At 50.1% G+C, this 25,045-nt stretch overlaps 8 protein-coding genes across 8 annotated transcripts; 3 read left to right on the top strand and 5 right to left on the bottom strand.

Moving 5' to 3' along the window:
* Positions 1-138: 138 nt before the first annotated feature.
* B0J16DRAFT_318040 (uncharacterized protein) lies at positions 139-641 on the top strand (the record flags this gene model as incomplete). Its single annotated transcript, XM_046125416.1, has 2 exons — positions 139-381; positions 573-641. 2 exons carry the CDS (start codon positions 139-141, stop codon positions 639-641), a joined length of 312 nt encoding a protein of 103 aa, XP_045984287.1.
* A 2,910-nt stretch (positions 642-3,551) lies between these two features.
* Positions 3,552-5,310, bottom strand: B0J16DRAFT_318039 (uncharacterized protein; the record flags this gene model as incomplete). Its single annotated transcript, XM_046125415.1, has 4 exons — positions 3,552-3,842; positions 3,891-4,928; positions 4,979-5,053; positions 5,107-5,310. The coding sequence occupies 4 exons, from the start codon at positions 5,308-5,310 to the stop codon at positions 3,552-3,554; spliced, it is 1,608 nt and encodes a 535-aa protein (XP_045984286.1).
* Positions 5,311-6,905: 1,595 nt separating this feature from the next.
* On the top strand, positions 6,906-8,133 carry B0J16DRAFT_301930 (ribosomal protein L10-domain-containing protein). The gene is made up of 3 exons (XM_046124618.1): positions 6,906-7,275; positions 7,333-7,812; positions 7,874-8,133. Exons 1-3 carry the CDS (start codon positions 7,085-7,087, stop codon positions 7,935-7,937), a joined length of 735 nt encoding a protein of 244 aa, XP_045984285.1. The 5' UTR covers positions 6,906-7,084; the 3' UTR covers positions 7,938-8,133.
* B0J16DRAFT_337017 (U1 small nuclear ribonucleoprotein of 70kDa MW N terminal-domain-containing protein) lies at positions 8,134-10,297 on the bottom strand. The gene is made up of 4 exons (XM_046127301.1): positions 9,899-10,297; positions 9,718-9,845; positions 9,560-9,665; positions 8,134-9,321 (listed from the first exon to the last, which is right to left on the bottom strand). Exons 1-4 carry the CDS (start codon positions 10,158-10,160, stop codon positions 8,630-8,632), a joined length of 1,188 nt encoding a protein of 395 aa, XP_045984284.1. The 5' UTR covers positions 10,161-10,297; the 3' UTR covers positions 8,134-8,629.
* Positions 10,298-10,443: 146 nt separating this feature from the next.
* B0J16DRAFT_412838 (thioredoxin-like protein) lies at positions 10,444-11,273 on the top strand. The gene is made up of 3 exons (XM_046133347.1): positions 10,444-10,540; positions 10,598-10,680; positions 10,733-11,273. Exons 1-3 carry the CDS (start codon positions 10,502-10,504, stop codon positions 11,022-11,024), a joined length of 414 nt encoding a protein of 137 aa, XP_045984283.1. The 5' UTR covers positions 10,444-10,501; the 3' UTR covers positions 11,025-11,273.
* B0J16DRAFT_337014 (Triosephosphate isomerase) lies at positions 11,270-12,515 on the bottom strand. The gene is made up of 4 exons (XM_046127300.1): positions 12,403-12,515; positions 12,178-12,248; positions 11,472-12,074; positions 11,270-11,420 (listed from the first exon to the last, which is right to left on the bottom strand). Exons 1-4 carry the CDS (start codon positions 12,438-12,440, stop codon positions 11,389-11,391), a joined length of 744 nt encoding a protein of 247 aa, XP_045984282.1. The 5' UTR covers positions 12,441-12,515; the 3' UTR covers positions 11,270-11,388.
* A 1,468-nt stretch (positions 12,516-13,983) lies between these two features.
* Positions 13,984-17,340, bottom strand: B0J16DRAFT_92179 (uncharacterized protein). Its single transcript, XM_046134689.1, has 5 exons — positions 16,973-17,340; positions 15,163-15,858; positions 14,857-15,099; positions 14,215-14,807; positions 13,984-14,160 (listed from the first exon to the last, which is right to left on the bottom strand). The coding sequence occupies exons 1-4, from the start codon at positions 17,053-17,055 to the stop codon at positions 14,222-14,224; spliced, it is 1,608 nt and encodes a 535-aa protein (XP_045984281.1). The 5' UTR covers positions 17,056-17,340; the 3' UTR covers positions 13,984-14,160; positions 14,215-14,221.
* A 1,810-nt stretch (positions 17,341-19,150) lies between these two features.
* B0J16DRAFT_382250 (uncharacterized protein) lies at positions 19,151-21,057 on the bottom strand (the record flags this gene model as incomplete). The annotated part of the gene is made up of 6 exons (XM_046131224.1): positions 19,151-19,889; positions 19,951-20,069; positions 20,127-20,346; positions 20,413-20,470; positions 20,521-20,759; positions 20,945-21,057. 6 exons carry the CDS (start codon positions 21,055-21,057, stop codon positions 19,151-19,153), a joined length of 1,488 nt encoding a protein of 495 aa, XP_045984280.1.
* Between the last annotated feature and the right edge of the window lie 3,988 nt (positions 21,058-25,045).

Below are 25,045 nucleotides of genomic sequence, written 5' to 3'. Positions count from 1 at the left end.
GTTGGTGGTGCCAAGTCCAGGGTTCTGCTTCTCCTCTTCTTTCCTCATTGCTTGGCTTTGGGTGTGACTTTGGCTCATGGGTCGGGGAAGGAGCACCTTGATCGTTAGAGACCCCAGACAAGCAAAGCAGCACGACACATGGTATGGCTTGCTTTGAAGGGACCTGGGTTTGGCTCTGCCCTGCGCCTGCGCCTGGCTCTGCCCTTTGGCCTCTCTGGCCCATCAATCAATGGCAGCGTACCTTATGTTGCAGGTTCAAAAGGACCACCTTCTCTCCAAAAGGTCCCGCGCGACTGGGGTCTCACGAGCCCACAAAACCGCACGAGGAAGTTGCAGCACACGGCCCCACCGTCCTCAGCCAGCGCCGCTAGTAAAGAACGGGTAGGTACCTTCTCCAGGACGGATATCGGCACAAGGAAGGAACGACAGAAATGTTTCTTGGCGTCCACGAATACTTGGTTGCGCGATGCTTTCTATCCACTACCAATGCAGATATACGCTGTGTTGTAACCTCGAATTATATATTTCAATGACTATGATTATCATCAATTTTATGCCTAGACACCTTATAGTTGCCCGACTATAGTTGTAGTCCTGGCCATGGCGATAGCAATTGCCGCGCCCAGTCCCGTATACCGTAGTAGGGAAATCAAATCTACGATAGAGTTCAAGCCTCCCTTGTTACGTTGAAAACAACGTACATAAGCCACGTTTGACATCTCGGCCGGGTCTCGACTGTCATGTCCGGAGCTTGTCGCTGCAGTACTAGAAGCACGAGTCCTGCAAGCAATTGGCAGGTTACACGCCCAATCGCACAAAAGTTCTTAAACAGACAAGATCTTTACGGCTTCGATTTCATCAATCCGAAACGCCGCAGAAAAAATAACAATTGCAGTCAGAAAAACCTGCAACCAACAACGCTACGGATACATACGTTGAAAGGAGCTTATTGCTTGACAAAAGTGCCATTTTACCGTTTCGAAAGAAAAGTGTCAAAGCCAACACTTGATTCGTTCATTACAGGCGACCCAGAGTCCTGGGAGATGGATGTACGTACCTTTTCTCTAGTCAAGACAGCTTACCTCATCTCTTTGAGACTTTGCTCAGGTGGGTGACAGAAGAATTGTCTTCTAAAGCTTAGGCTACAATAATAAAGCTGCCAAGATACCATTCTACGACGGCGTAAAGTGATCGAATTATTTCGTTTCTCAAAACTTTGGAGTCGATTCTTCTGATACCTTGACAGTCTCTGTGCACAACAAAGGAACTTTTGGTGCCGCCATTGGTACCTTTGATAGCGGGCCCCTCCCTGTGTCTGGGGTCAGGCTTCTCTGCTCGGCGTCTCTTTTTGGATCGAATTCTTGGGCTCCACCAATAATCAACATCTATGTATAGATCTTTCGTGTTGTGTTGTTTCTGTTATACATTGTCAGCCATTGTGACATGGCTTCCCTCCAGGTTTCATGCGAATTGAGTCAACTAATCATGTGTTCCTGAGCCGACTTGCATTGCACAGTTACAGTGCTGGCATTCTGCTGCGAGATCGCTCACTCACCTATCGTGAAATACCCAGTCGAGGGAAAACGAAATAGCCTGAAGACCCCCTCTTCTCTAATTGGAAGACAATTCGTAGGGTACAACATTTCCGGGCTGTCCCCGTTGAAACCTCCCGTCTTACCGTCCATTCAGTTTCTCCAACGATACACTGCTAAACACAAGAGTCAGAGCAGGGCCGATTCCAATCTCCATTGTGCATTAGTGTCGCGGGGGAGAATGAGTAGTGAGTGTGACGCTGATGATCAAGATAATCAGTCTCAGTTCAGTCTCAGTGAATCATAGGTATGCACGACTCGGCGGAGGGTGTTTGATTACTTTCCAATGTCGGTAGTCGAACAGCTTCACGGCGATCATGCAAATCTCACACGGTAATTATTCCTCCGAGTTACATGTAAGCATCTTGGGGTACGAAAGGACAACTCATGTTGTGTGCTGATCATTGCTTCTTCTCACTGCAAATCTCATTATCCCTGACAAAAAGTTCCTCTCCATTCTTCAATTCGAGTTTCAACAAAGTATACAGTTAAGTTTACGTCAGGTACATGATTTGCCTAGACGTAAGCCAAACTGTCCAAGTCAATGGGTTAAGCTCATAGTGGTGATCCTCTCCCGTCTTGGCTGCAACCTATTCTCAGCGTTTGAAGAAAATCTAAAAAGAAATGTGATATCCCCAGCCACTGTCTCATATATCGCTGATCGCCCAATATACTACTCGGATCTCTCGGCACTGAAACTCACATCATCCCATGGACTTGCCTGCAACACCTCAAGCGATTACCGCTCACATGATATTGTCTACTTTCCCGTTTCCCTTTGACTCAATTAGAGGAACAGTCTGCTTTCAGAAGGTCGTCAAGTAAATAAGCGGACGAACAGGTAACGGCCATTCTTGTTTCCCCATACACGGCGTCTCCGGAAGAAAACGAACAACACGCCCTGCTCTGGCTAGACCTGGATATCGTCGGGGGATACTAACGCCCGAACAACCGATCTGCGTCTGAGTGTCACCACACGTGCAAGTTCAGTTCACCAACAGGGACTATGTAATAACTATTACAACTGAGTATCCTCTTTGTCTTCAAAAGTCCCCCAGTAACTCGCTTGACCTTTTGTCAATGCCCTCCCTGTTACAAAAGAACCTTGAGGAGTGCCGACAATCTTGACCCACGAGGCTCAACAAGCTTATTTTCGGATATGATTCTTATTTCATCCATGGCTTGGCTTCGTTGATCGATATCGTATGTCATTGCCAAGCCATAGATGGTCTTGCTGGGCTTGTCTTATGTTACGTTACTTAGCATGACAGCACCAGCTTCACTCGCTCGTGTGGGAAAATTCTGCATTCACTTGCTTCATCTGGCAGCTTGGCTCGAACAGTAGAAACCAAAAGGTACTAATCATTACTTGCACAGTAAAAAGTACAGAACATGGTCCCTGTCAAGCCTTTTCATCTTAGGCTTAGACACCCTTCCCTGACCTCCTATCACTGTCTCTTCATAATACCCATCGATATTCTTCTGCCCATCTGAGCGCAGTCTCTATCGCCCCGTCCATTTGCTTTTGTAAGAATATACACGGTCATTAGAAAATAATGATGCCAAATCAAAGCTCCCAGCCATGGACCTTTTCTCCGTTTTTCGCTGAAACCCGTAACCCAATCACCGGCTGGAAGGATCAGATGCAGATGCAGCGCGCAAACCACCGAAACTGAAAAACGAACAATCCTGACTCCAGAGTCCCAACTCCATCCTTCCTCCAAAAGGGAATACCGAACTCCGCCTCCCCTTACCGTGCCACCTGTCTGCTGAGATTGTCTTCCGCTGTCCTCCCCTGATATGAGACTTTGACGTCGTTTAGACATGCCATGTAGAGGCAGAGAGGTGACTATACCTTGAAGCTATAGCGACCATACTGCCCCATTGGCAAGCAAACACCGAGAAGGATCCATATGCCAACCTCGTACTTGCTGCATTATATGTATCGATCGCTGGTGCTTAAGCATTCTGAGACTGGGCACCACCGCGACCGCGAGCAGCACCACCTCGACCACGGTTCTGACCAGAGAAGTTGCCACGAGAGCCCTGGCCACCAGATCGACCACCATCAGCACCTCCGCGGCCACGTCCGGGAGCGGGACCTCGACCGCCGTAGTTGTTACCACCGATAGTGTTAGTTTTGGGGCGGCGGGCTTCAAGCACAATGCTCTCGCCGTTGACAGTGTGAGGGTTGGCAGCAACAGCATTTTGGTAACCCTCGGGGGTTTTGTATTCGACAAAAGCACAGTTCTACATCAGATTAGCTTGTGTAACGCAGTCATTATAGAGTCAACATACCTTAGAACGGTTAATGTCGAAGTAAGTGAGCTCGCCGAAAGCAGCAAGAGTGTTCTTAAGGTCAGCGTCCTGGACCTTCTCTGTCACAAACTTCACGTATCCAAGAGTACCCTCCTTCTCGTTAGCAGGAGGTCCGGACACAGACTGAGGTCGGTTCTGTCGCTTAGAGTCGCCGCCAGCTGTCTGCCATCCAGCTGTCTCCTTAGAAGCGGCCTCGGTAGCAGGGGCATTAGCAGTAGAAACGGGGGCGGCAGCGGGCTGAGAAGTTGGGGCAGAAGCGGCGGGAGCAGGAGCACGGCTCTGGTTCACAGGAGGAGTAGGGGTCTTAGCAAGAGGAACAACGGGTCGAGGAAGAGCAGCGGCAGCTCGGGTGGCCCAGGTCATCGGCTTGGGGGGACCGGCAGGTTTCTCAGGGGCAGCAGGAGGAGCGGCGACGGGCTTGGATACGGGCGTAGGGCTGGGGTCCTTGGGCTTCTCAGCCTCCTTGACATCTTCCTCAGCCAGCTCCTTAGCGGCCTCGTCCGCAGTCTCGGCAGGAGCTTCGGGCTTGGCCTCGGGGGCCTTAGCCTCGTCGGATGAAGCCTCGGTGGTGCTGCCGTTAGGAGTCACACCGTCCTTAGAAGTAGAAACCTCCTCAAGCTTCTGGTCGACAACTTCGGGGTCGAGGGAGGGGGCCGCAGTCTCCTCCTGAGTCTCCTCAGCAGGAGCAGCAGGCTCAGCAGCCACAGCCTCGGTAACAGGAGCAGCCTCCTCAGTGGCAGGAGCAGCAGCCTCCTCAGGAGCCTCCTCGGTGGCAGCGGTAGCCTCGTTCTCGGTCTCTTCGTCGATATATCGGAGGATATCGTTCAGGACAAAGTAGCCGGAGGGCTGCTGAGCGAGAACAAAGGTCTGAACGAACTTCCTAGGCTCGGCACCCTTGTTCGAAGTCTCGCCGATGACCTGGATGACAATGTTCTCGGCGGACGCTTGCGAGTCAACATTGGACACACGGACCTTGCAGTCTTGGAATTCGAGAGCCTTGATTCGTTCTTGGATAGCCTAATGATGGTTAGAAGATGATCGAAAACTTGTTGATGATGAGTACACACCTGTCGACCAACCGAGACGTTCACGAGCTCAGCCTCCCGGCCGTAGACGAATTGTGAGCGCTTGCCGTAGAAGAGCTACAGTTGAGTTAGCAAAGGTCAATGGGTGCCAGGAAATCAAAGAAACATACGTGGAGCTTCTCGGGCGACTTGCTCAAGGTGGTGTAGTATTGCTCAACGAAGTACCAGCCAACCTCATCCTTGGACAAGTTGCTGTTGGCAGAGGCGGCGGCTGTAGTAGAGCCATCGGCGGCGGAAGTGGCAGGAGCTGTTTGTTGTTGGTCGGCAGATTCTTTGAACTGGTCCTGTTGGGCGAAGTTACCGTTGGAGGCCATGATGGCTGTTGTGAAGTTTGAAATGCCGAGTGTAACGGAGGAGGGAAAACTAGATCGAGTGCGCAATCGGCGAGCTCTCTGTGTCGCAGATACAGGACAAACAAAAGCGTGAAAATGCCAAAAGAAATGGAGCTCTGGTGATGGCAATGAGCTCGAGATGGCTATCGTATTCGGCCGAGGACTGATAAATAAACTCTAAGATATTGAGTTGTGTCGAAGCAAGAAGAAAAAGGCAAGTTCTGATGACAAACCGGGGGAGTTCCCAGGTTAGAGGCGGCGACGATGTGGAAACGTGAGGGGCGAAGAGTCGAGAGGAGACGAGATGGGACGTCAAAGGAAAGAAACCCTGTACGTGTGCAAAGCTGAAAGAATAAGTACGGTAGCCGTTACTGATGGATACTATGTAGTACGAGAGGAAAGGCAGAAGATTCGAATTCTTAACGAGTCTCTGGAATTGGGGGTTCGAATGGGATGAAGTCGGGACGATGATGATGTGGTCAGGTTGTTGTTTGGTTCACTCAATTGTGGAGGGCTCGAAAAACCACTGACTTGACTGGCTTTGCTTTGCTTTGCTGCATTCGCTGTTGCTATTTGCTCGAAGCTCTAGGTTGTGAAGTTGGTCTGTGCGCCACCTCCACAGACCACAGTCAAACTTGGCGATTCTCGGAACGGCAAGTGTCATAGTTTTCCCGAAACTGCCAAGTCCAAGTCTCATAATACTGTTCTGCAAACGGTTATTATTATTCGAGACCAATTTAATTACATATCTAAGCTAAGACGGTTTGTCGATGCACTTGGGGCTTTCCACGTAGCATCTTGTTGTCTCTATATCATTAGGTAGTCAGTCTAGCCTCTCAGGGATCTTCACGTCACCATCATGTAGCCTTCAAGCATTGAACCCTGTCATTGCAGCATTGCACGGGAAACAATTGGTGCAGTCTGAAGATAGAGTGTTGCAAGGTAAGCCCTTTGCCTTAGTTTCGGTATGATATGTATGACCTTTTCTGCATAGCTTCAAACATACCTACTGCGACATGGTCAAGTTGCATGATTGACGGACACAGCAGCCATGCAATATGTTATAGTCAGCATCTCTATTCTCTCTGAAGCTGTTATATCTATTGGCCAATGAATTCGATAAAGATGAATGTTTGCAGTCAGCTCGTGGCTACACTCAGTATGTCTCTCAAAGGTAACAGAAAGCTTGACTCTAATACCATAAGACAACCATTACACAATAGCTCAAACCAGACAGCCAGGTCTCAATTTCCTACGACTAACCTTAGCTTATAATATCATCAACAATACATCTTGGAGCTTTCGCCCTCTCGGAATACTCGACTGTGCCGCACTGAGAGTGCCTCTTTGGTTATTGGGCCTACCTACTTCTATGGGCAGATGTTAATTATACGAAGAACCATCTATTTAGATCAGAATAGAAACTACCTTTTTGAATTACCATCTTTTCCTGTCTCATTCGCTAACTTACTTGATTTGTATGTCCAAGGTAAGTGATTGGCTTGGACCCTGGTTTCGGTGTAAACCAATCGCGGGGTCCACCGCCCGCCCGCTTGAATTTTTTAGTTCAACAACCAAAAAATTTCACAATCTTATCAGCGACCGACCTGAACTATCTCTGAGCGGGTGATATCTCAACCTCGATCTCAATTCATACCACAATCAACTTACCTACCTTCCAAACAACCTCAATTTTGCCTTGGCACCCATTAGAATCTTTCAAACAAGGAAATAATCAAGAAAATCAACCGCCACAATGCCCAAGTCCAGGCGCGCAAAGGTCGTCCACCTCACCCAGGTCGAAAAGAAGACGCGCGAGAACAAGGACAAGCTCTTCCAGAACATCCGCGATTCCGTCCCCGAGTACCAGAACTGCTTCGTCTTCAGCGTTGATAACATGCGAAACAACCACCTCAAGGACGTGCGACGTGAGCTCGCCGACTGCCGGTAATTCTTCCCAATGTGTGCCTTTTGATCGCGGGCTTTCGAACTAACTCAGGATAGTCTCTTCTTCGGCAAGACTAAGCTCATGGCCAAGGCTCTTGGTCAGACCCCCGAGGAGGCCATCGCTCCTGGAATCGAGGGCCTTAGCAAATACTTGACCGGTACCGTCGGTCTGATCTTGACCAACCGCCCCGCCGAAGAAATCCTCTCTTACTTTGAGAACCTCGCTCCCGTCGACTTTGCCCGCGCCGGCGCCGTTGCCACCCGCGACTTCTCTATCCCTACCGGTGTTGTCTACGCTACTGCCGGTGAGGTCCCTGCCGAGCACGATGTTCCTCTCACCCACACCATCGAGCCTGAGCTGCGACGTCTTGGTGTTCCTACTCGCATGGTCAAGGGCCGAGTCGTTCTCGGTGACGAGTCTGGTCAGGGCGAGGAGTATGTTGTCTGCAAGGAGGGTGATGTTTTGGATTCGCGACAGACAAGATTGCTCAAGCTCTTTGATGTGTGCTTGAGTGAGTTCAAAGTCAAGGTGCTAGCGTAAGTTCTCACCCTGTGGTAACTAGCAATTTGTGTTTGGATTTGCACTAACATGCTCTAGATACTGGAACGCTGCCAACTCCGAGGTGACAGAAGTCAACCCCAATGCTATGGATGAGAATTAGACAAGCCTATGACTAGGCATAAAACGGTGCTAGACGTTGGGTTTGACATCTTCTGTTTGAATGACTGATACCAGCATGAAATTTTTATGGGATCTCGGCGTTGAGGGCCATGGGATATGGAGGGCATCATGTTTTACCAATTGGCCCGCCCCTGAATGACAATACGTACTTCAAAACATTCACGCGACTTGGTGCTTCTTTTAACTATTATTCAATATGAAAACTCCTAAGTGATACATCAGAGTCGGCCTCGACCGGCTTGGGCAACATTCAGAGGGTCAACAGGTTAGGAGTCCTTACCCTGACCTTACCTATACAACATTTCATGGCCAATTGCCATCAAACCATCCTCCATTTTCTTTTTGGCCTTCGACTCCCGAAAAGCAATAGACTACATATAAGGGTTACCTGGTACACTGAGTCGACCAAAGCCTACCACAATAGACCACAAGCTGTTACCGCAAACAAGCGGGGTAATGTCATATCTTGGTAGGTTAAGTAGACAGCGAAACAAGTGAAAGAAACTGACGCATCCAAGTTGGACAGAGGCGTATAGCGAAATCTCTGACTGCTTGAGACTTCGTGGTTGTCGTTAAAGTGGCGTGCTTACCCTTGGTGAAAAAGGGGAATGTATTAATGACTGAAAGATGAGATCGACAACCCACCACATGTGTGTCCAAGACGATGTTTGCTCAGTAGCGTCGCAGCTTTCGAGGGTCTTCGTAGCCACCGTCAAAACCGCGCTTACGGCCGCCGTCGTCATCACGAGGTCTGTCGTAGTCCCGGTCCCTTTCGCGATACCCACCTTCTCGTCGGCCGATGGGTTCGTTGTTGCCTCCGGTACGTCGGTCACGATCTCCGCCGTATCGGCCACCATCGCGATGGCCGCCGCCGTGTCTGTCCTCATATGAGCGACCACCGCCTCGCGAATCATACCCACCGGGGCCTCGGTCACCCCCTCGGTCACCCCTTCGGTCACCTCGGTCACCTCGGTCACGGTCGCCATAACCGCCGTTCCTGCGATCGAAGCCGGGTCCGGACGGAGCATCACTGGGTGCGCCATATCCGCCTCGGTCACCACCACGGCTGGAATCTCCGCCGCCGCTTCGGAAGCCTCCTCCACGGCCGCCGAAACCTCCTCGGAAGCCACCGCGTCCTCGTCCACCGTCGAAGCCTCCACGGCCGCCGCGGTAGCCACCACCTCCAGGACCGCCAAAGCCGCCAGGGCCCATGGGACGTGAGGCCATGGCTCTGGTGTAGCCTCTGCCGCCAAGACCACCACCGAGACGTCGTGGTCGCCAGCCCTTGACGGTTCGGCCTCTTTCAACGTCTACCTTGATACGTCGATCCTTGATGCGCATGCCATCACAAGAATCCAAAGCCGCTGCTCGTGGTTGCGCCGAATGGCGCAGGTGTCAGTCAATCTTACCCTAAATAGTACCTTGTGTGCTGAATGAATTTGACAAAAGAAAAGGAAGAAGCAGAGACGGGCAAGCTTGAGGGCCCTTTGATGTCTCGCCATATACTTCGAGAGAAGGGCAAGCCTGAGGGCCACGACTCAAAAGGTACATCCAGGGAAGAAAACAAATGGCTAGTCAGAGGGGGGAAGGGACTATATTTACCTCGCATATCTTTCTCGCGTTCAAAAACGACGAAAGCGTAACCTCGATGAGGCTTCTTCTTCTTGTTGGGCTTCTCGTCAGCGTGGGTATCGGCAACAACGCGAATCTGACATGGCGTTAGCTTGTATCCTCATTTAAGATTCTGTGGTGTTACGAACGCGCTCGATAGGTCCAAAGCGACCAAACTCCTTCTCCAAGTCCTTCTCGTCGGCATCATAGCTTAGACGCGCAACAATCAGAGTCTTGAAGGCATCGCCCCGGATGTTGGTGTCCTTGTCTGGTCTGTCTGTATAGTATGTTAGCTACTGTGTAATGATGGAATGTATTGGTCACGCATACAATGCTCAGGCGCTTCTGTAACGAGCTTCTCCAGCTTCTCCTTCTTCTCTCGCTTCTTGCGATCGCGGCTTTGCAACCAGCTCTCAGTGGGATTGTAAACATCGGTCTCCTTGTATTTTTGAAGCTCGGGAAGAAATTGGGCGACGCCACTGATGGGTGCTGTCTTGCGGTTCTGGGGCGCATAGTCGGGTGCTTCAACCCATCGCAGGGGTGGTCGCGCCGCAAACAGCGCGAGCAGGTTGGGGGGAAGCTTATCTGTCATTGCGCTTTCTCGTCTTGAGTTGGCGAAAAATAAAAGACGAAGAGAATGGGAAACGACAGGAAGGGTGCGCGTTTGGGCTCGCGGGGTGAGGTCGATAAAAGCTCAAACACTGCACCAAGCTTAATTGAAGTTGTTGCGCGCTCGAGGATTGAAATTAGACTGGACTCGAAGAGTAAGGGTGCCTGGCAGGCTGAGACTTCCCGATAGCCGGCGTTCTGCCGGCAAACGCTAAACCGTAAGGGGTAGGCTGCACCCGAGTCGATTTTCTGGCGATGACTTCGTAGCCAAATTCTCTTTGGTTGTCGGATCATGAATATAGCGATTGATACGGCCACACAAAAATGACTGTCAAGGCGTTAAGACAAATAGCGAAAGGCCAGGTTTGTTCCCCTCTCGAAACTCCCAGTCCATCGAGGGATGAGTGCTGACTTTTCTAGAATGGCCTTGGCGCATTTATCCTGCAGTGCAAGAAGTTGGACTTCTACTACTGTGACTGGGCCGGCAGCTCCAAGGGCATGAAGTATGCAATCTCCCTCTACTCTGTGCATTCACGGATTCTAACCATGCTATAGCGGCTTCATCAAGTCTCTCCTCCCCAAGTTCGCCGCCGCGAACCCCCAAGTCGAATTCTCCATCTCGCCCCGACCTGGCAAGCACCCCGTCATTGTCGGTCACTACATTAACGGTCTGCACAAGCCCATCTGTGTACGAAACTTATCACCATACGAGATTCTTCAGAAGGCCGAGTTGCTGCGGGATGCCAGCGGAGAAAAGCTCAAGCGACACAACCAGGCCGTTACCAGTACCAGACCAAGTGTGCGTGGTATCTGGTCTCCATACCACGGCAAGGGCACGCCTGTCTAAATTTATGGCTGCCACGCTTGATTTCTGTCTTTGTACCTTTAAATTATTGTAACAATTTGGAGGGTTGTTTGTATTGTAGCATTGGGTTGCGAGGAAATATGTACGATTTAGAACAAGATCTCCAAAACACTGAGGCATGAATGAAATTGCTTCACATTTACACCGCTGGTCGTTTGTTTATTAAGTAAACTCTTAATCGACATGGCACTAGTCATAGATACTGCAGCGTCAAAATTTGATATCTTCACGAGTGATTCATATTATTCAAGGGTATAATTCTTTTTATTTCATTCATCATCTATTGTTCTCACACAGGTACCAACACCTCGCCGGAACAAAATCTTTTACTTTTGAATTAATTAGTTTACTGCTTGGTAGCGTTGATGATGTCGACGACTGGAAAATGTTAGCATAGTTTGAAAAGAGGGTTTACCATAAGCAACTTACAAGCAGGCTTAAGAGAAGCACCGCCAACGAGGAAACCGTCAATGTCGGCCTGCTTGGCGAGCTCGCCGCAGTTCTTCTCGTTGACACTTCCGCCGTAGAGGATGCGGGTCTCGTCAGCAACCTTGTCGCTGATGCCGCGGAGGAGGTCACGGATGGCCTTGTGGACCTCCTGAGCCTGCTCAGTGGTGGCAACCTTGCCAGTGCCAATGGCCCAGATGGGCTCGTAGGCGATGACGATGTTGGACCAGTCGGAGACCTGGGACTGGAGAGACTTGATCTGGGCAGAGACAAACTCAATGGTCTTGCCAGCCTCACGGGTCTCGAGGGACTCGCCGCAGCACCAGATGACCTTGAGGCCGTTCTCAGTAGCGTACTTGGTCTTGGAGGAGATGACCTCGTCAGACTCGCCGAGGATAGTTCGGCGCTCGGAGTGGCCGAGGATGGCCCAGTTGATCTCACTGTCCTTAAGCTGGGAGACGGAGATCTCGCCAGTGAAAGCACCGTTGGGCTTGTCGTAGACGTTCTGGGCGGCAACCTCGATATCCTTGCGGAGAGTGTCGCGGACGAGAGGGAGGTAGAGGGCAGGAGGAGAGACAACGACCTCTGGGAGTTTGTGTTAGTTGGATGCTGCCAACAGATGGACAATGAGGGGTTCTGTTGAGGAGCTGGGATGGTGCGCGGGGGAGGGGATAAAGCAATGACGTACCAGCGTTCTTGTCGAGGTCAGCGTTGTTGAGGTTGTCGACAATCTCCTTGATGGACGACTTGGAGCCGTTCCTAGAGGAAACCAATGTCAGCTTTCTGAATAACTTCACCGAACCAAAGCTGCGGCCTTTTTTGCTTTTTGGTTTTTGGAGGGGGAGGGGCAGCAAGGAAGCAAAGCTGCGCAGAACAGAACATAGCAGAATGCCATGGTGGGGTAAAAACTTACATCTTGAAGTTGCCGCCGACGAAGAACTTGCGAGCCATGATGGGCAATTAGTGTGTAGTAATGTTATAGAGTTAAGTGTAGTAGGTGATGAAGACGAGAAGAATGAAAAGATGAGGTTGAGTTTGGGATGGGGAAGAGGTAGCTAAGTACTACGTAAATGGTCTGGAGCTTAGCTGTACGTTACCAGTACCACACCTCTACAGGTGGATATCCCATACTTAATTTGGGTCGGGCTGAAGCGGCTCAGAGTCAGGTCATGAAATATGGACAGACATTGATAATGACATGGATTAATGGGTTCAGTTTTAGATACGCAAAGACCTGAGTAATGATATCGATTCCATCCATGGCACCATTTTATTCTTTGTCAAGACAATTTGGTAGACAAGAAGGAGTTGTACCTGGATAGCATCACTTACATCACCCAGTAAATCTAATTAAATCTACGATACGGCAGAGCTCGGAACCAACTACCGTTAAAGATTCATCGTCATTCCGTTTCTCTCCTTCATCCATGAGCCAGTAACGCAGTTTGTTATGACAACTTACAATCAAAAACTTCCAGATGCTTCTCTCAGGTACCCGGATCACTACCGTTTTTTTTCGCTGATCCCAACACGCAGCACTCTCAGCGCAGCGTCATAGTGGAGGCTTCAGGACCCTAAACCATCATAGGCCTCTCCACTGCCAACCTACAAGATGCAACTGAAACCACCGAGACCGTGCCCGAGCCGACAATATCTCGGAGCTATTTACCGCAGTTGTCGTGCCATGAGTCGAGCTTTGAAAGGTCGGGCATGCTTTATCGACTCATACAGGGAGAACCTTATCCTCTGGATGTGGTGGCATAAACCCAAATGATGTTTTGAGGCTGCATGTACCTCCAGACCGTAGACTGCGTCCAAGACAGCTGCACTCTATGTTTCTCCACGATCTTGCCCCGGACTCTCACTTAGATAGTTGACCCTGCTTCTTCCGATCAACTGCAGTTTTCACCGCTGATCCTGAGTGGTATTTCAACATTGGGTGTCCTAAACACGATGCATCAAGAGCGAATATTGGCTACTAGCGTCACAAACCTGGTGGCATATCAAATCCATAGTTCAGTTGCCATGTATCCGTATCTCAGGAGATACAAACCGCCAACTAGTGCAGCTCGTTATCATATTATCGAATGATTATTCTTCACAGGCCAATCCATGCCAGCAACGATTCAATATGATGTTAAAAATTCGATTGAACTCCCAAATCCTATCTGCAGTGATGCTGCCAATAACAAAAAATCCCTCCCAAACAAAGTGTCTAATCTGCTACCCTTTCCTGTAGTCAAGGGCCATCTGTTGTTGTTATCTGTAAAATCTGGATCAAACTCAAATCGGAGTGATCAGTCTATCTAATGCTTTCCCCTCGACGTCCCCTTTCTTTTCCTCAGCTCCATCGACTCCGAAGTCGACTATGTTTCTCCCATGACGGGTCTCCGTAATCCTCCTGGCGCAGCGGTGGCGCAATCCTTGGGACTATGTCCGTATCCTTGGATAATATGGATTCCGGTGGTAATGAAGTGCATCCGTTCCTTGGGAATTGTTCAACTAGGCGGGACAGGTGTCTCTGCCGTAGATGATGGGCATTTTTGCCCGAACCTTGGGACGTCTCGGAGATTCAGAATTGTGTCTCTATATCAGACGGACATTCTTATCTCTTCTTGTGCACTTGCACAAATCAATTTGGTGGTTTTGGTAGCAGACAAGACTTGCATTTCTGAAGATTCTGAGTTAGTGTAATGCGCTTTCTGATAGTCAAGCAGAAACTTACAAATCATTCAGCCAGTGCCAGTGAGGGTGTTTCCAGGGTTGTTGATGGCGTTGAGGTCGGTGGTAAGCTTGATCATAGAGTTAAGACGGCTCTGGATGGTTCCGATGTGCTGGAGGTTCTGGACATCCTCAGGCTTGATAACATTTCGCATGAGGCTCTGGACAGCCTTGTGGTGCTCCATCCACTGGTCAATAAGAGGCTGGGTCAGGTTCTCCTTGGGCTCCGGGGGAGGGGGCATGGACTTGACGGCCGCCTTGCGGCTGTTGGAAGTCTGGGTCTCAGAGGTCTCAGTCTTGCGCTTACGTCCCTTGGCGGGCTGAGCAGATCCAGTTGTAGGCGAGCCGCTGGAGCTTCCGTGGTCATTGTGGACACGCTTCATGTGGTCACGCAGGTTCCACTGGCGAGGGAATCCGTTTCCGTGGACGGCACGCTCACATCCCTCATAAACACAAAGGAAAGGCTTGTCACCATGGCCGTGGAGTCCATGAGCCTCGCGCTCGTGGCGAAGCAAGCAAGCAGTGGATGAGAAGCGAGCGCCCTCGCATGAATCAGCCTTGCAGCGGTAGGGCTTCAGGTGAGAGTCAACAAATTTGCTAATTCAGTCAGTACATGGCATTCGCTTGATTCGATGTTTGTTCTTACTCATAGTTGCACTTAAGCTTCTCGGGTCGGTGGTTGCAGCTGGGCTGGCCCTCCCAGGGGCAGTGGTAGAGTCCATCCTCGAAAGGAGCAGCCTTCTTGTAGAGGTCGTGGTCCCGGGCGGACTCACCATCGCTGTTCTGTCGTCGGGGTCCAGTGAAGGCAGAAGCAGCCGGGAAATCATCAAGGGTTGTAAGGGCCTTTCCGTTGGCATCCTCGGAGATCAATGGAATGTTGCGATCAAGGCTAGAACAATCGACATGGTAAGAAACCGAATCGGGTGTCACTACTGTGTTGGACATTACGTACCTTGGTGACTGGCACTGAATCTGAGGAGAGGAGTTGGGGCTCTGGTTAGGGAACCACAAGTCCTCAATGGTGTTGGGGGAAGATGAGCGGGAGATAGAGCTAGAAAAGCAGTCCCAGGGGCTGGGGGGAGAGTTCTCGACAAGAGAAACATCAGGTCCAAGCTGCATGTGAGATGGAACAACGTGCAGAGGGCTAGCCTCAGGAAGAGAGAAGGTGGCATCATATCCGGGCCAGTACATCTGAGTCGACATACCATCGACAGGGTCCAAGAGGCAAGTATCAATTCCATGAATGGATCCGGTTTGGGTTCCAGTCTGAAGAGCAGAAGCATTACCTGTGAAGTCCATGTTGGACAGATGTGATGATTGTGATAGCGATGAGCCGCTAGACCTGCTAGAGCTGACCCTGGACATGGCTTGTCCACCTTGGGTCGCTGAAGCGGCAGTCCTGGAAGCAGACCAGTTTCCTTGGGAGAGTACCCTTGTTCCTCGGGGTGTAGCATGGCCAGATGTGAAAATGAACTCCTCGGCTTCTCCGGAATGGGCGGATCCGTTGTCTGAGAAATCTTGAAAGTTCTGTGGTCCTTCTACTGTCGTGGCCCACGACGAACCTGCCAACAGGTCCGCAGATGGTTCTGTTTGAGAAAAAGGAAATAGTCCAGTGGAGGCCATGGAAGGCTGAGAAAAGCTAAAGTCGCTGTGGAAGGGTTAGTGTGCCGTTCTGCGCAGATTTGAAAGCAAGAAAACAGAAAGAAACATGAAAACAAGGCAAAGGCCATTGCTTGAATCAACTTTGAATCTGTTGTATATGTTAGCATTAGTTTGGATGATGGGTTTTGTCGTTTACAGACCAAGTATGACAGTGTCAAGTACAACCTAAGGTTAGATCTTGCATTCCTGTCTGGGTTCCTTGATATCCATGGTAAAAGGGTCGTAAGCCAGAAGAAAAAGGTCGTCAACATAAGTATCAAGTCACATATATCGTGTCCGGTGTGGTCCAGTGCTGGGCTTTGTCGAGTAGGTCGTATGTATATCTAAATATCCGCATAAAATCAAGTTGGTATAGCAATGGGGGCATGGTCGAGTTGAGTAGAAAGCCGGGTTGGAAAGCATTCATGAAGATCCTTGGTGTCCATTGTGTATCCGGCAAAAAGAAAGAGCAGTGGAAAAGATGGGTGTCCATTGACGGATGTCCAGTGACGGATGTCAAGTGCGGCTGCACAAAGAATGCAATCAAATTGGATTGCTAGGCCTTTCAGCCAGATGCTACCTTGAAGTCTAACACCGCAGAGCGGTACAGAAGGAGCAGAAGTCCAGGCGATTCCATGGGTCGTATTCATTCCCGTCGAAAGAAATGTCCGTGTATGAAAGATCCATCCTGAAAACGGTCCAGTAGAGTCCACAAGTCCTAGGGTCGAGTCCTTAAATGATACAGAGAAATCCTTGGGTGTTCCATGAAAGTCCAGGGTTGAGATCCGAGCGTAACGTGAAGCTGGCGTTTTCAAATTGGAAAGCGCGATACTCACAGGAAGCACATGGCCAGTATAGTAATTGTTTGTGTAAAGTCCGGGCGGACTTCCAGTAAAGTGAGAATTCCAGCGGCTTGATGTCGAAATAATCCATAGGTTCATGATGGTCCTTTGATCCGGCAGAGTTCCTGGTGCATGTCCACGGGGCGAATGATTGATGTGGTTTCCTGGCATGATATCCTTGGACAGAGTGAAGCAAGATTGTCGTGATACAAGATTTGAGCGCAACATGATTGAAAAAGCAAATGCAAGCCTCCCAGGGAAGAATAAGAAAAACAGTACCTGGACAGCGAATGAACCTCATCGAGGTCAGTGTTCTTGAAAGCGTGCATGGCAGCAGGCTGTGTCACAAGAGTAACAGTCATTGTATCCTTGGAATGTAGAGCAAAATTGAGCTCGTGAAGTAGCAAAGATCAACGTTGGACGTTGTCTTGCAAGTTCAGACCAGTGGCAATACTGTCGAGTTGTTGGTGTTGTTGCGCGACAGGATGTATCCTTGGGCTGATTGGGTTGCTTTCAACTCCTGGTGAAGATTGGAAGCGTTGATGGTTGTGTATAAGAAATGTAAAAAGGCTCGGTAGTCTATGAAGGATTAGACCGAAGTGATGGTTGGGTAGTAAGAGGCGAGAGTTGGGCTGGAAAATTGAGGAGCAGAAGGGAGACGTTGGGCAACGAGGGATCCTGCGGGTTTTATTGTTATCGAAGCCTGACGACCTGCCGGGACAGGGTTCCACTGACCATGGAACTGCCGCAAAACGCGGCCATTTTCTGGTCGCAGGAGTGAGCTGGCGTTTGTGATTTCAGAGTGCAGAAACCGGTGTGTTGGGTAATTGCAGGGATAGAAAGCGAGGGATGGGCCATAGCGACGAGCGACTGGTTGACTTCCCTGATTTGGGATGGAGACAAGTGGAGATAGGACCCTGGCTCCCATCCTATCACTTGGCGTTAGCCTGTGAGAATGAAGGGATGATGGCTGCTGGACAACGCATCACTGCAGCTTGTGAGCACAAAACCAAGCTTATTGACGAGGATGTGGTGCGAAAAGATGAGAGAGAACAGAGCTGACGGGCTGAAAAGTACGAGGTTGGCCGAAATTGCATCCAAATCGTCATCTCGTTTACGTCGTATGTAAAAGGGTACTCCGTATTATTGAGGTTGATCCTCATGAACCTCCTTCCACGCAATGCTGTTATGAAAGCTAGCTTCGGAGTCTCGGACGCAGCGGCTTGCGCATTGTTCCTCAAAGGGCAACGGCTCCTGGCGATCACTTTGACCACAGCCTCATGCTTTCAAGAGTCGAGTCGTGAGTGAAGCATAAGCTCTGCCAAATCCTCTGTGCCAGCCATGCCATTCTCATCTCCGTCAGCGTTTGGTCGCGTCTTCATGGCCCGCTGCGCTATTATCATGAATGACCCTCCTTCAACCCCCTACATGCTGCGGCCAAGTCAGCATGGGTGGGTTAAACAAAGCAAGCATCACCAACCAAACTGCGTTATATGAGCCAATATGCAACAGACGGCACACCGAGCCTGCCGCTGGTCACCCAGGTGGTTTCTTTACGTCCTGTGATTGCACCAAGTAGACCGCAACGGGCGGGGTAGGGCTTGGTTTGTTTTTAGCAGGTCTGTAAGTGCCTTTTGACGATAATGCAAGCGGGCTACAGGATGGGCCAGCGAATCGCTTGGTGGGATGGTTATGACACAGACCTGCGGTCAAGAATGTGCAAAATGCATCAGGCGGTTGGCGCGATGACAGACGAGAAAAGACGCTGAGACAGAGACAACGAGTCAAGATGATGAATCGCATAAAAATTGTGTGAATAAGGTAATTTCCGGCATGGTACAGTATCGTGTTTGAACCAATATCAAATATGGGAAGGATGTGATGTTACAGACATGCTGTTGTTGTCTGATTGATGGATTCGATGGAACCCGCAGTTTTGAGTTTCCTCTCCCCCAGGCACTGACTACACAAGCACTGACTCTTCAGTCTACAGCGGGCGCGGCAGAGCGGGACAGCCTTTCCCGTACCTTCCGTACCCGTCCCTTCCCCTCCCCTTCTCTCTTTCCGTTTTTTCCTATCTGGGAAGGAAACTGGAAGGAACAATCGAAGGGAAGGACCAACGGGCCGTTGTTCCACGTGATAGCACGCAACCACTTTAACTTCACCTCCACTATCACAATCCACGTCTCTTCATCAAGATCCAGGTTTGTTGATTCTCAACTTCAAAATTAAGTTTTGTTAATCTATACTATATGGTTTCTATAGCCTGTAGAAAGAAAATCCACCGTCAGCTCAGCCGACCCGACCCATTTCTGTTCCTTCCATCATTTCGACTCCTGTCAGCATTGTGCCGCCTCAATTCAACGCCAACACACTATGATAGCTCACATATATACATTGTTTGTTGGTTGCGCTCTTTATCAGAAACCAGTCTGACGGACCAACACGTCCGAGGCCCTAGTCCGACTCTGTCAGCTCTACCACCGACGGGCTTCTGCTGCCATCGCCCAGTGTCGCTTCAGATATCCCTTTGTTCCATAACTCCTCTAAGCCCTTTTCTAATTCGCCGTCTATCTCTCCCACCACAGCTGCCAGCATTCCCCGAGCTGACTGCCAACTTGTGATTCCCAACTCTTGGCTGGCCAGTTTCATCTTGTCGCCGTAAACAGCCCGCCATCTGGCCAGTTGTCTCTCTTCGATTACGTTGTTTGCCCGACCTGTGAACGCCATAGACGCACCAAACAGTACACAGAACAGCCAGAGTGACTGTGTCCATTCACTCATCCTGAGATGCTCTTCACCAGCATTCACATCGTCAATGAGCTGTTCGAGAAGCCAGTCAATCATGGTCACGTCAAAATATTTGTCGCCCAACTCTGAGCACAGATAGAAAAAGGTAGCGATGAAGCTCGTCCGGCTGCTCTTTGGGTCACCGTTTAGGATTCGCGGTACGTATTGGCCCGCACTAAACCCTCTGGAAATCTCATAGTTGAGGTTGAGGTCCCTGGTATGGTTCTGCCAGAGCCTGGCGGCTGGTGTTTGGATATCTTCCCACCAACCATATCTCGGTGCCTCGCGCGGTGGTAATGCCGTGATGTCCCAGATCGACGCAAATAACAGAGCCATAAATGTCGGTTGGTATTCGGGTACGTTGACGAGCTGGCCTGCTTTTCCGGTTCGTAGTCCGTCTCCTACCCTATTCATATTCGTCAGCAAATGTCCGATCAAGGGATCAATGTCCCGTTTGCACAACTAACATCTTCAGCATCCTTTGAGGCAGTGTTGGCACAGGATCAACGGCTCTGTTCCATTGCCTTACCGCTGTTTGAATACCCTTCAAATGTCTTGACGAAGCATCCAATTCCCCTATCGCGCCCTAGATCATCAATTGTCAGTATCAATCAGCGAAGCCCGTGCGCCAAGACCTTCATACCTCTGTCAATGCCAATGCGGAGATGGCCAACATCGTGTCTCCGCTCTGTGCCAGTTCCGGACTCTGGAGCTGTTCTCGTGCGAACTGATAGGTTGCTGCTTTATGGTACAGGAACGGGATCCTGACCTCGTCCATTGAGCCCGTGACCCATGCCCATTGACAAGCTGAGAGCATGAGACACATGTGCATGTACCCCGGATTCTCGAACGACTTCTGAATTCTAGATTGTTGTCAGTGCCAAGTGCTTCTATGGGTCAAAAGTGACCTGTGTATTGGGTTACTGTACGCCGAAGATTCCTGCTCTCGGGCCACAGGGCTCTGACCCCAGACTGTATACTGTGAAACTGGTCAAGGGATTAGTCATGGCGAGAGTTTTTTGTGGCTGAAGACTTACAATGACGCAACAGGCGCTTCGATGGCTCTGGAAGAGCGTCAAACGAACCTCCAACGTAGTTGTTGAGAGCGTTACTCATCCCTGGCGCTGGAGCTTCGCTGCGTGCCATTTGAGAGCCGAAACTCTCAAGGGCAACATTGTTACTGGATGAAGATGGCGAGGGCGAAGATTCATTGGACGGTAGAGGTTGTTCTGGAGTCGGATAGATGCATTCACTCCCCGTTTGGAGACAGTTGGTGCTGTGTTGGCAGTATCCGTTAGTCAGTCCTACAACGACATTTGACGCGGTTGGAGCCTTATGCAAAGCTCGTTTATCGTCTATCCCGCATCTGAGCCGCGCGTAGCCTTGCAGCGAATGGACATGTAATGAGGGGAAACGATCGCTTGTTGCACGAGTAAGATTTGGTTGGAGCTTTAAACATACCAAAGCGGTTTTTGCTCGTCGCACCTCACATGCCTGGCCTTGCACCGAGTGCATCCATTTTTGCTTCTTCGATGAAACTTCCTCTTGCGTTCTTTGTCCTTTGGCGGTGCCATGTTGTTGTCAGGGCATACCTGTGTTTGTCGCAATTGTGGTATAGCTCTTGGGAACAGCAAGTCTATGCTATGGGCTCGGCAATGGCTTCGTCTATATGCTACTAATGTAGGCACCGTATATCTTAAGACGCCGCTACGAATGACTCCGGGGTGGTCGAAAGGAAATAATTCACGGAAAGCGTGGTCTAGAGGCACGGCTGACACGATTTTGAACAAGGCAGAGAGAGGCTGGCCATGCCATACAAGAATTCTTCTTCGTATTGAGAACCAGTCTTTGCCCGATGCAATCCACGCCGTTGGCGGGATATCCCCAAATAGATTTCTAGGGAGCAAAAGCTCGTTTTCCTAGACGAAGGCTGCAGGGTCTGCATCCAATCAAATATCACTGATGCTCTTAGCCCCATGACTCGCTAAGTCCCCGGTGGCGGGGGCTTGTTCAGAAAAGCTCGTAGAGGCTTCGTTCTGCCCGGGGGTTAATGGAATCAGTGAGGCCATATTGAGAGAAAAGCGGCCGCCTAGTTCGATCTAGGGATGGATGAATTAATGTCTCGTACTACCTGGTGGACCTAGAGTCTGTGGTCCAAGGGACCTCATACGTCACTTATGCATAGTAAAAGACAGAGGAAGTCGGTAAACCTCATCTGCGACAGGGGCCCGCTCTTTGGTTATAGCAGGTTGCTGGCGAAGGAACAGAAGAAGAAGAGAAAGAGAAAGAAGCAAAGAGCATAAGGTATGTCTTGGTCAGCATGCAGCATAACAGAAAGGGAACAAAACGGAATCCGACTCGGCGTCCGCTCAAAGAGAAGCCGATGCCCTCTCGATACAAGTCGATTGTCTTTGGCTCATGTCGCGTGCCACAAAAAGAGAAGTCGACATGAACAGGATGAGGTTCTCACGATCTAACACCGAGGGGCCTCCGATTCTCCAGTTCCATTTCCGGAACGGAGCGGCCAGTCATAGCGGGCACCGGTCGGCGTGGGCCCCGCCTCTCGGAGCAAGAGTTGTCGGCTATGTTTTGCTTTTGTTCTTCTGTCGAATGTCAATCAATAGCTGGACGTCAGTGCTCAAATGTGGGGGTCCAATATCTATTTTGGGCCTTTTTCGAGATGTCAAACTACAGGGGCCGATCTGCAAGGACGAACGCCTGGTACCGAGGCGGCAGCTCGTGTTCCTTCAAAGTCTGAATCAGCTCTTAACTTAACTTAACTTAACTTAACCTTCCACGTGCTAGTAAGCGGCAGCGATGCGAAACACGGCCTATTTCAGCCCTAACCTGGACTTGGGGGCTAAAAAGACAGGAACAATGACGCAGTCCAAGGAATCTGGTCTCGTGTCGTGAAATTACCTGAGCATCTTGAAATCCAAGAGGCTGGCCGGACCTCGTGTTGAAGTCTGAGGGCACTTGAAGCGACCTGTCGAGCTCAGGGTATAGCATGAAACATTGCCAATTGGATAAATTGGATCCAGGAGCAACTCGATATTTCGTATCTAAGAAAAGATCGTAGTAAAGGTCCGCGCGGGATCTTGGTTTCTGAGAAGAACTGGAAAGAACAATCCGGTTGGCCAGAAAGGATTGAGCTGATCAGATGAGAACGAGAACGATCGACCAAACGGAGGGTCCAGTGTCCAGGCGAACGGATGCGTATCGAGATCATGGCGGTGTCTGTGGTCATGATAGGGGCTGACAATTGCAGCAGGACGAGTGAGAACAATCGGTAAAGCTGGAAGGGAAAGAGAAAGAGAATCGACAAAGTTCGACTGAGAGATATCTCAAAAGAAAAGGCTACAGTTCCAAAGTGGCTTAGAAATGAAATGGCGGCATTGACGACTCGGCTTTGTTTACTGTGCCACATCATCAGCATCCATTCTATTCTCTTCTCTTACACGTCAAACAAAACAAAATCCAACTTGAACAAGGGACGGAGCGTTGGCTTCCGTACATCGGGTCAAGGTCACGGTAACGGTCACATGCATTTGCCCATGCTCAGAGGATTAATGATCTGGCGTCTTTCAAGTGGACAGCCTTGCTTCGGTTAAGTGTTTTGATATGGGGAATTTTAATGTGAGCAGATACCGCCTCGCACTTTCCGCTTCCATTCTTGGGATGACGGGAAGCGGTCAACTGCTGCTAAGATTGGGCTTGGGCAGGAGCCGCAGGACGGCAGGTACCTCCTCACTTTACCTTCCCAATCGTCATCTACCATCACTTGTTCTCAGCTTTGACAGCGACAACTCACGATTCCCATAGCGAATGATCTAAGATTCAAGATTTCATCCGATAATTCCAAGATCCACATCCATAAAACGTTCGCCTCAAAGTTAACGAAGCTGACTCGGCCGGTCCAAGGCGGACAGATCAATACGGATTGATTCGGCATGGCATGACATGACAGGGCGTTGCGCAGATGCAGGACGGCGGCATCGAAGCAAGGACCCTTTTCCCTTGACTTAACGTCTCCATTCCGTTCCCAGGTGCCGAGAGATGCCACGAGCTTCAAGGGTCAAGTCAGGGCCAGAGTGGAGTAGGCCAGCCACCATCGCATTGCCCGCGGCTGTTTGCATCGCGTCAACTGTCGGACGATTTTGTTGACGATATCATCAAATCTATGGATACATTGGGTATGTTATCTTTGGTGTAAGAAGTACGAGCAGGAATGGATGGCACTTGGTGCTGCACAGTGCAGTGCAGCCGTGTAGCAATGGTACATCCCATCTTATCTCATCTTACAATGATGAAATATTATGGTCATTGCAGTTCACCAGACTGCTGTCAGGCTTCGTTAAATGTGTCGCCAAGTACTGAGGGCCAATCACCAGTCGCCTTATTCTTCACGATGAATCCCCAGATTTGTCTAGTGCCGCCTCGCCGAGGTGGTGTGCTGTCCAGTACTACGTACTTCGTCTAATGTACTGCTGGCAGTAGATGAGCTGTTGCTTTTTCTGCTTTCGTTACCGTTCTGACTGCTGAACCAAGGAACGAACAATGTCAAACCCAACCACCAGGCACAGTGACCAGACCAGACTTGGCCTGACCTGACCTGACGTCCCGTGATGGAGGTGGTCAGTGGGCATCAACGAAGCCCTGTCGGGTGCACTTACATACAGCCTTGGTGCCTGACCTTTTCTGCAGTCCCGCCATTGACCGCTTCTCAACGTTCCGGGCGGTCCCCTGCTCAAACTTAGCATCCCATCTCTTGGGGTCAGGTCAGCTCGATTTGGCTGTTGCCAACGCGTCTTGGGCAACAATGCGTGCGCCTAATGATGCCCAGGAGATCAGATCAATCAGTCAATCAATCAATCACTGGTGCAATCAATGAATTGCCTCGCTTTGTTATCCTGGCCCGAGGGTGAGGCATTGGAAGCCCGGAATAGCGGTGCTGCCCCGCGATGCAGAGTGACCTTCTAACTTTCCACAATTTTATCGAAGCCTCAGGTCCCTACGCAGAACATCTGGGGTAGCATGGCCTGGCCTCGGCATTGCATTCTATTCTGACGATACCTGTACCTCTCCACTCTCGGCGACACAGCAAGCAACGTCAAGCACTCAACAATTTTCGAGGTTCCTGTGCTGTCTGTCGTACTGAAACGACCCGAAACAATACACAAAAAGTAACATTTTAACGTCTTCGATCATTAAGCTTACCCACCCTGGTTTAAGATCAGAGGCAGGGTCCCATTCCGCGGATTCGCTCGCTTGTTGGGCTGCTTGCGCCATCAACTCAATACAAACAGTACGTTAAGTTACTCAACTGCACTGCCGGTCAAGTACTGCCCTCCACTGTACAGCGCAGTACCTGCACACGCTACTGTACCTATCTGTACAGCACAGCACAGCACAGAGTACAGTACAGTCCCTACCCTACCATGCATACCGCCGTTATTGGGACTATCGCAGCTCCCGGAAAGAAGTGACACCCTCCTGACATTAATTCTAGGGATTCTGGGGCGAATTTCTTTTGCAAATCTTGCCAGAAAAGACATTTGGGCC

Source organism: Fusarium flagelliforme (assembly GCF_020744385.1).
Source record: "Fusarium flagelliforme strain FIESC 12 MPI-CAGE-AA-0113 chromosome Unknown B0J16scaffold_3, whole genome shotgun sequence".
NCBI classification, from domain to species: domain Eukaryota; kingdom Fungi; phylum Ascomycota; class Sordariomycetes; order Hypocreales; family Nectriaceae; genus Fusarium; species Fusarium flagelliforme.
Note: the sequence above shows the minus strand (reverse complement) of the source record. Positions and strands in the feature narration are given on the sequence as shown.

Coding starts and splice junctions, on each gene's coding strand:
- B0J16DRAFT_301930 (XM_046124618.1), top strand. CDS start 7,085: ATGCCCAAGTCCAGGCGCGCAAAGGTCGTCCACCTCACCCAGGTCGAA. Junction 7,276..7,332: donor CGTGAGCTCGCCGACTGCCG/GTAATTCTTCCC, acceptor AACTCAGGATAG/TCTCTTCTTCGGCAAGACTA. Junction 7,813..7,873: donor TTCAAAGTCAAGGTGCTAGC/GTAAGTTCTCAC, acceptor AACATGCTCTAG/ATACTGGAACGCTGCCAACT.
- B0J16DRAFT_337017 (XM_046127301.1), bottom strand. CDS start 10,160: ATGACAGATAAGCTTCCCCCCAACCTGCTCGCGCTGTTTGCGGCGCGA. Junction 9,846..9,898: donor TACAGAAGCGCCTGAGCATT/GTATGCGTGACC, acceptor CATACTATACAG/ACAGACCAGACAAGGACACC. Junction 9,322..9,559: donor ACGCGAGAAAGATATGCGAG/GTAAATATAGTC, acceptor AACCACGAGCAG/CGGCTTTGGATTCTTGTGAT.
- B0J16DRAFT_412838 (XM_046133347.1), top strand. CDS start 10,502: ATGACTGTCAAGGCGTTAAGACAAATAGCGAAAGGCCAG. Junction 10,541..10,597: donor GACAAATAGCGAAAGGCCAG/GTTTGTTCCCCT, acceptor TGACTTTTCTAG/AATGGCCTTGGCGCATTTAT. Junction 10,681..10,732: donor GGCAGCTCCAAGGGCATGAA/GTATGCAATCTC, acceptor ACCATGCTATAG/CGGCTTCATCAAGTCTCTCC.
- B0J16DRAFT_337014 (XM_046127300.1), bottom strand. CDS start 12,440: ATGGCTCGCAAGTTCTTCGTCGGCGGCAACTTCAAGAT. Junction 12,249..12,402: donor GTCGGCGGCAACTTCAAGAT/GTAAGTTTTTAC, acceptor GGTTTCCTCTAG/GAACGGCTCCAAGTCGTCCA. Junction 11,421..11,471: donor TGCTTCTCTTAAGCCTGCTT/GTAAGTTGCTTA, acceptor AACATTTTCCAG/TCGTCGACATCATCAACGCT.
- B0J16DRAFT_92179 (XM_046134689.1), bottom strand. CDS start 17,055: ATGACTGTTACTCTTGTGACACAGCCTGCTGCCATGCACGCTTTCAAG. Junction 15,100..15,162: donor ATTCAGTGCCAGTCACCAAG/GTACGTAATGTC, acceptor CGATTGTTCTAG/CCTTGATCGCAACATTCCAT. Junction 14,808..14,856: donor AAGCTTAAGTGCAACTATGA/GTAAGAACAAAC, acceptor TGACTGAATTAG/CAAATTTGTTGACTCTCACC.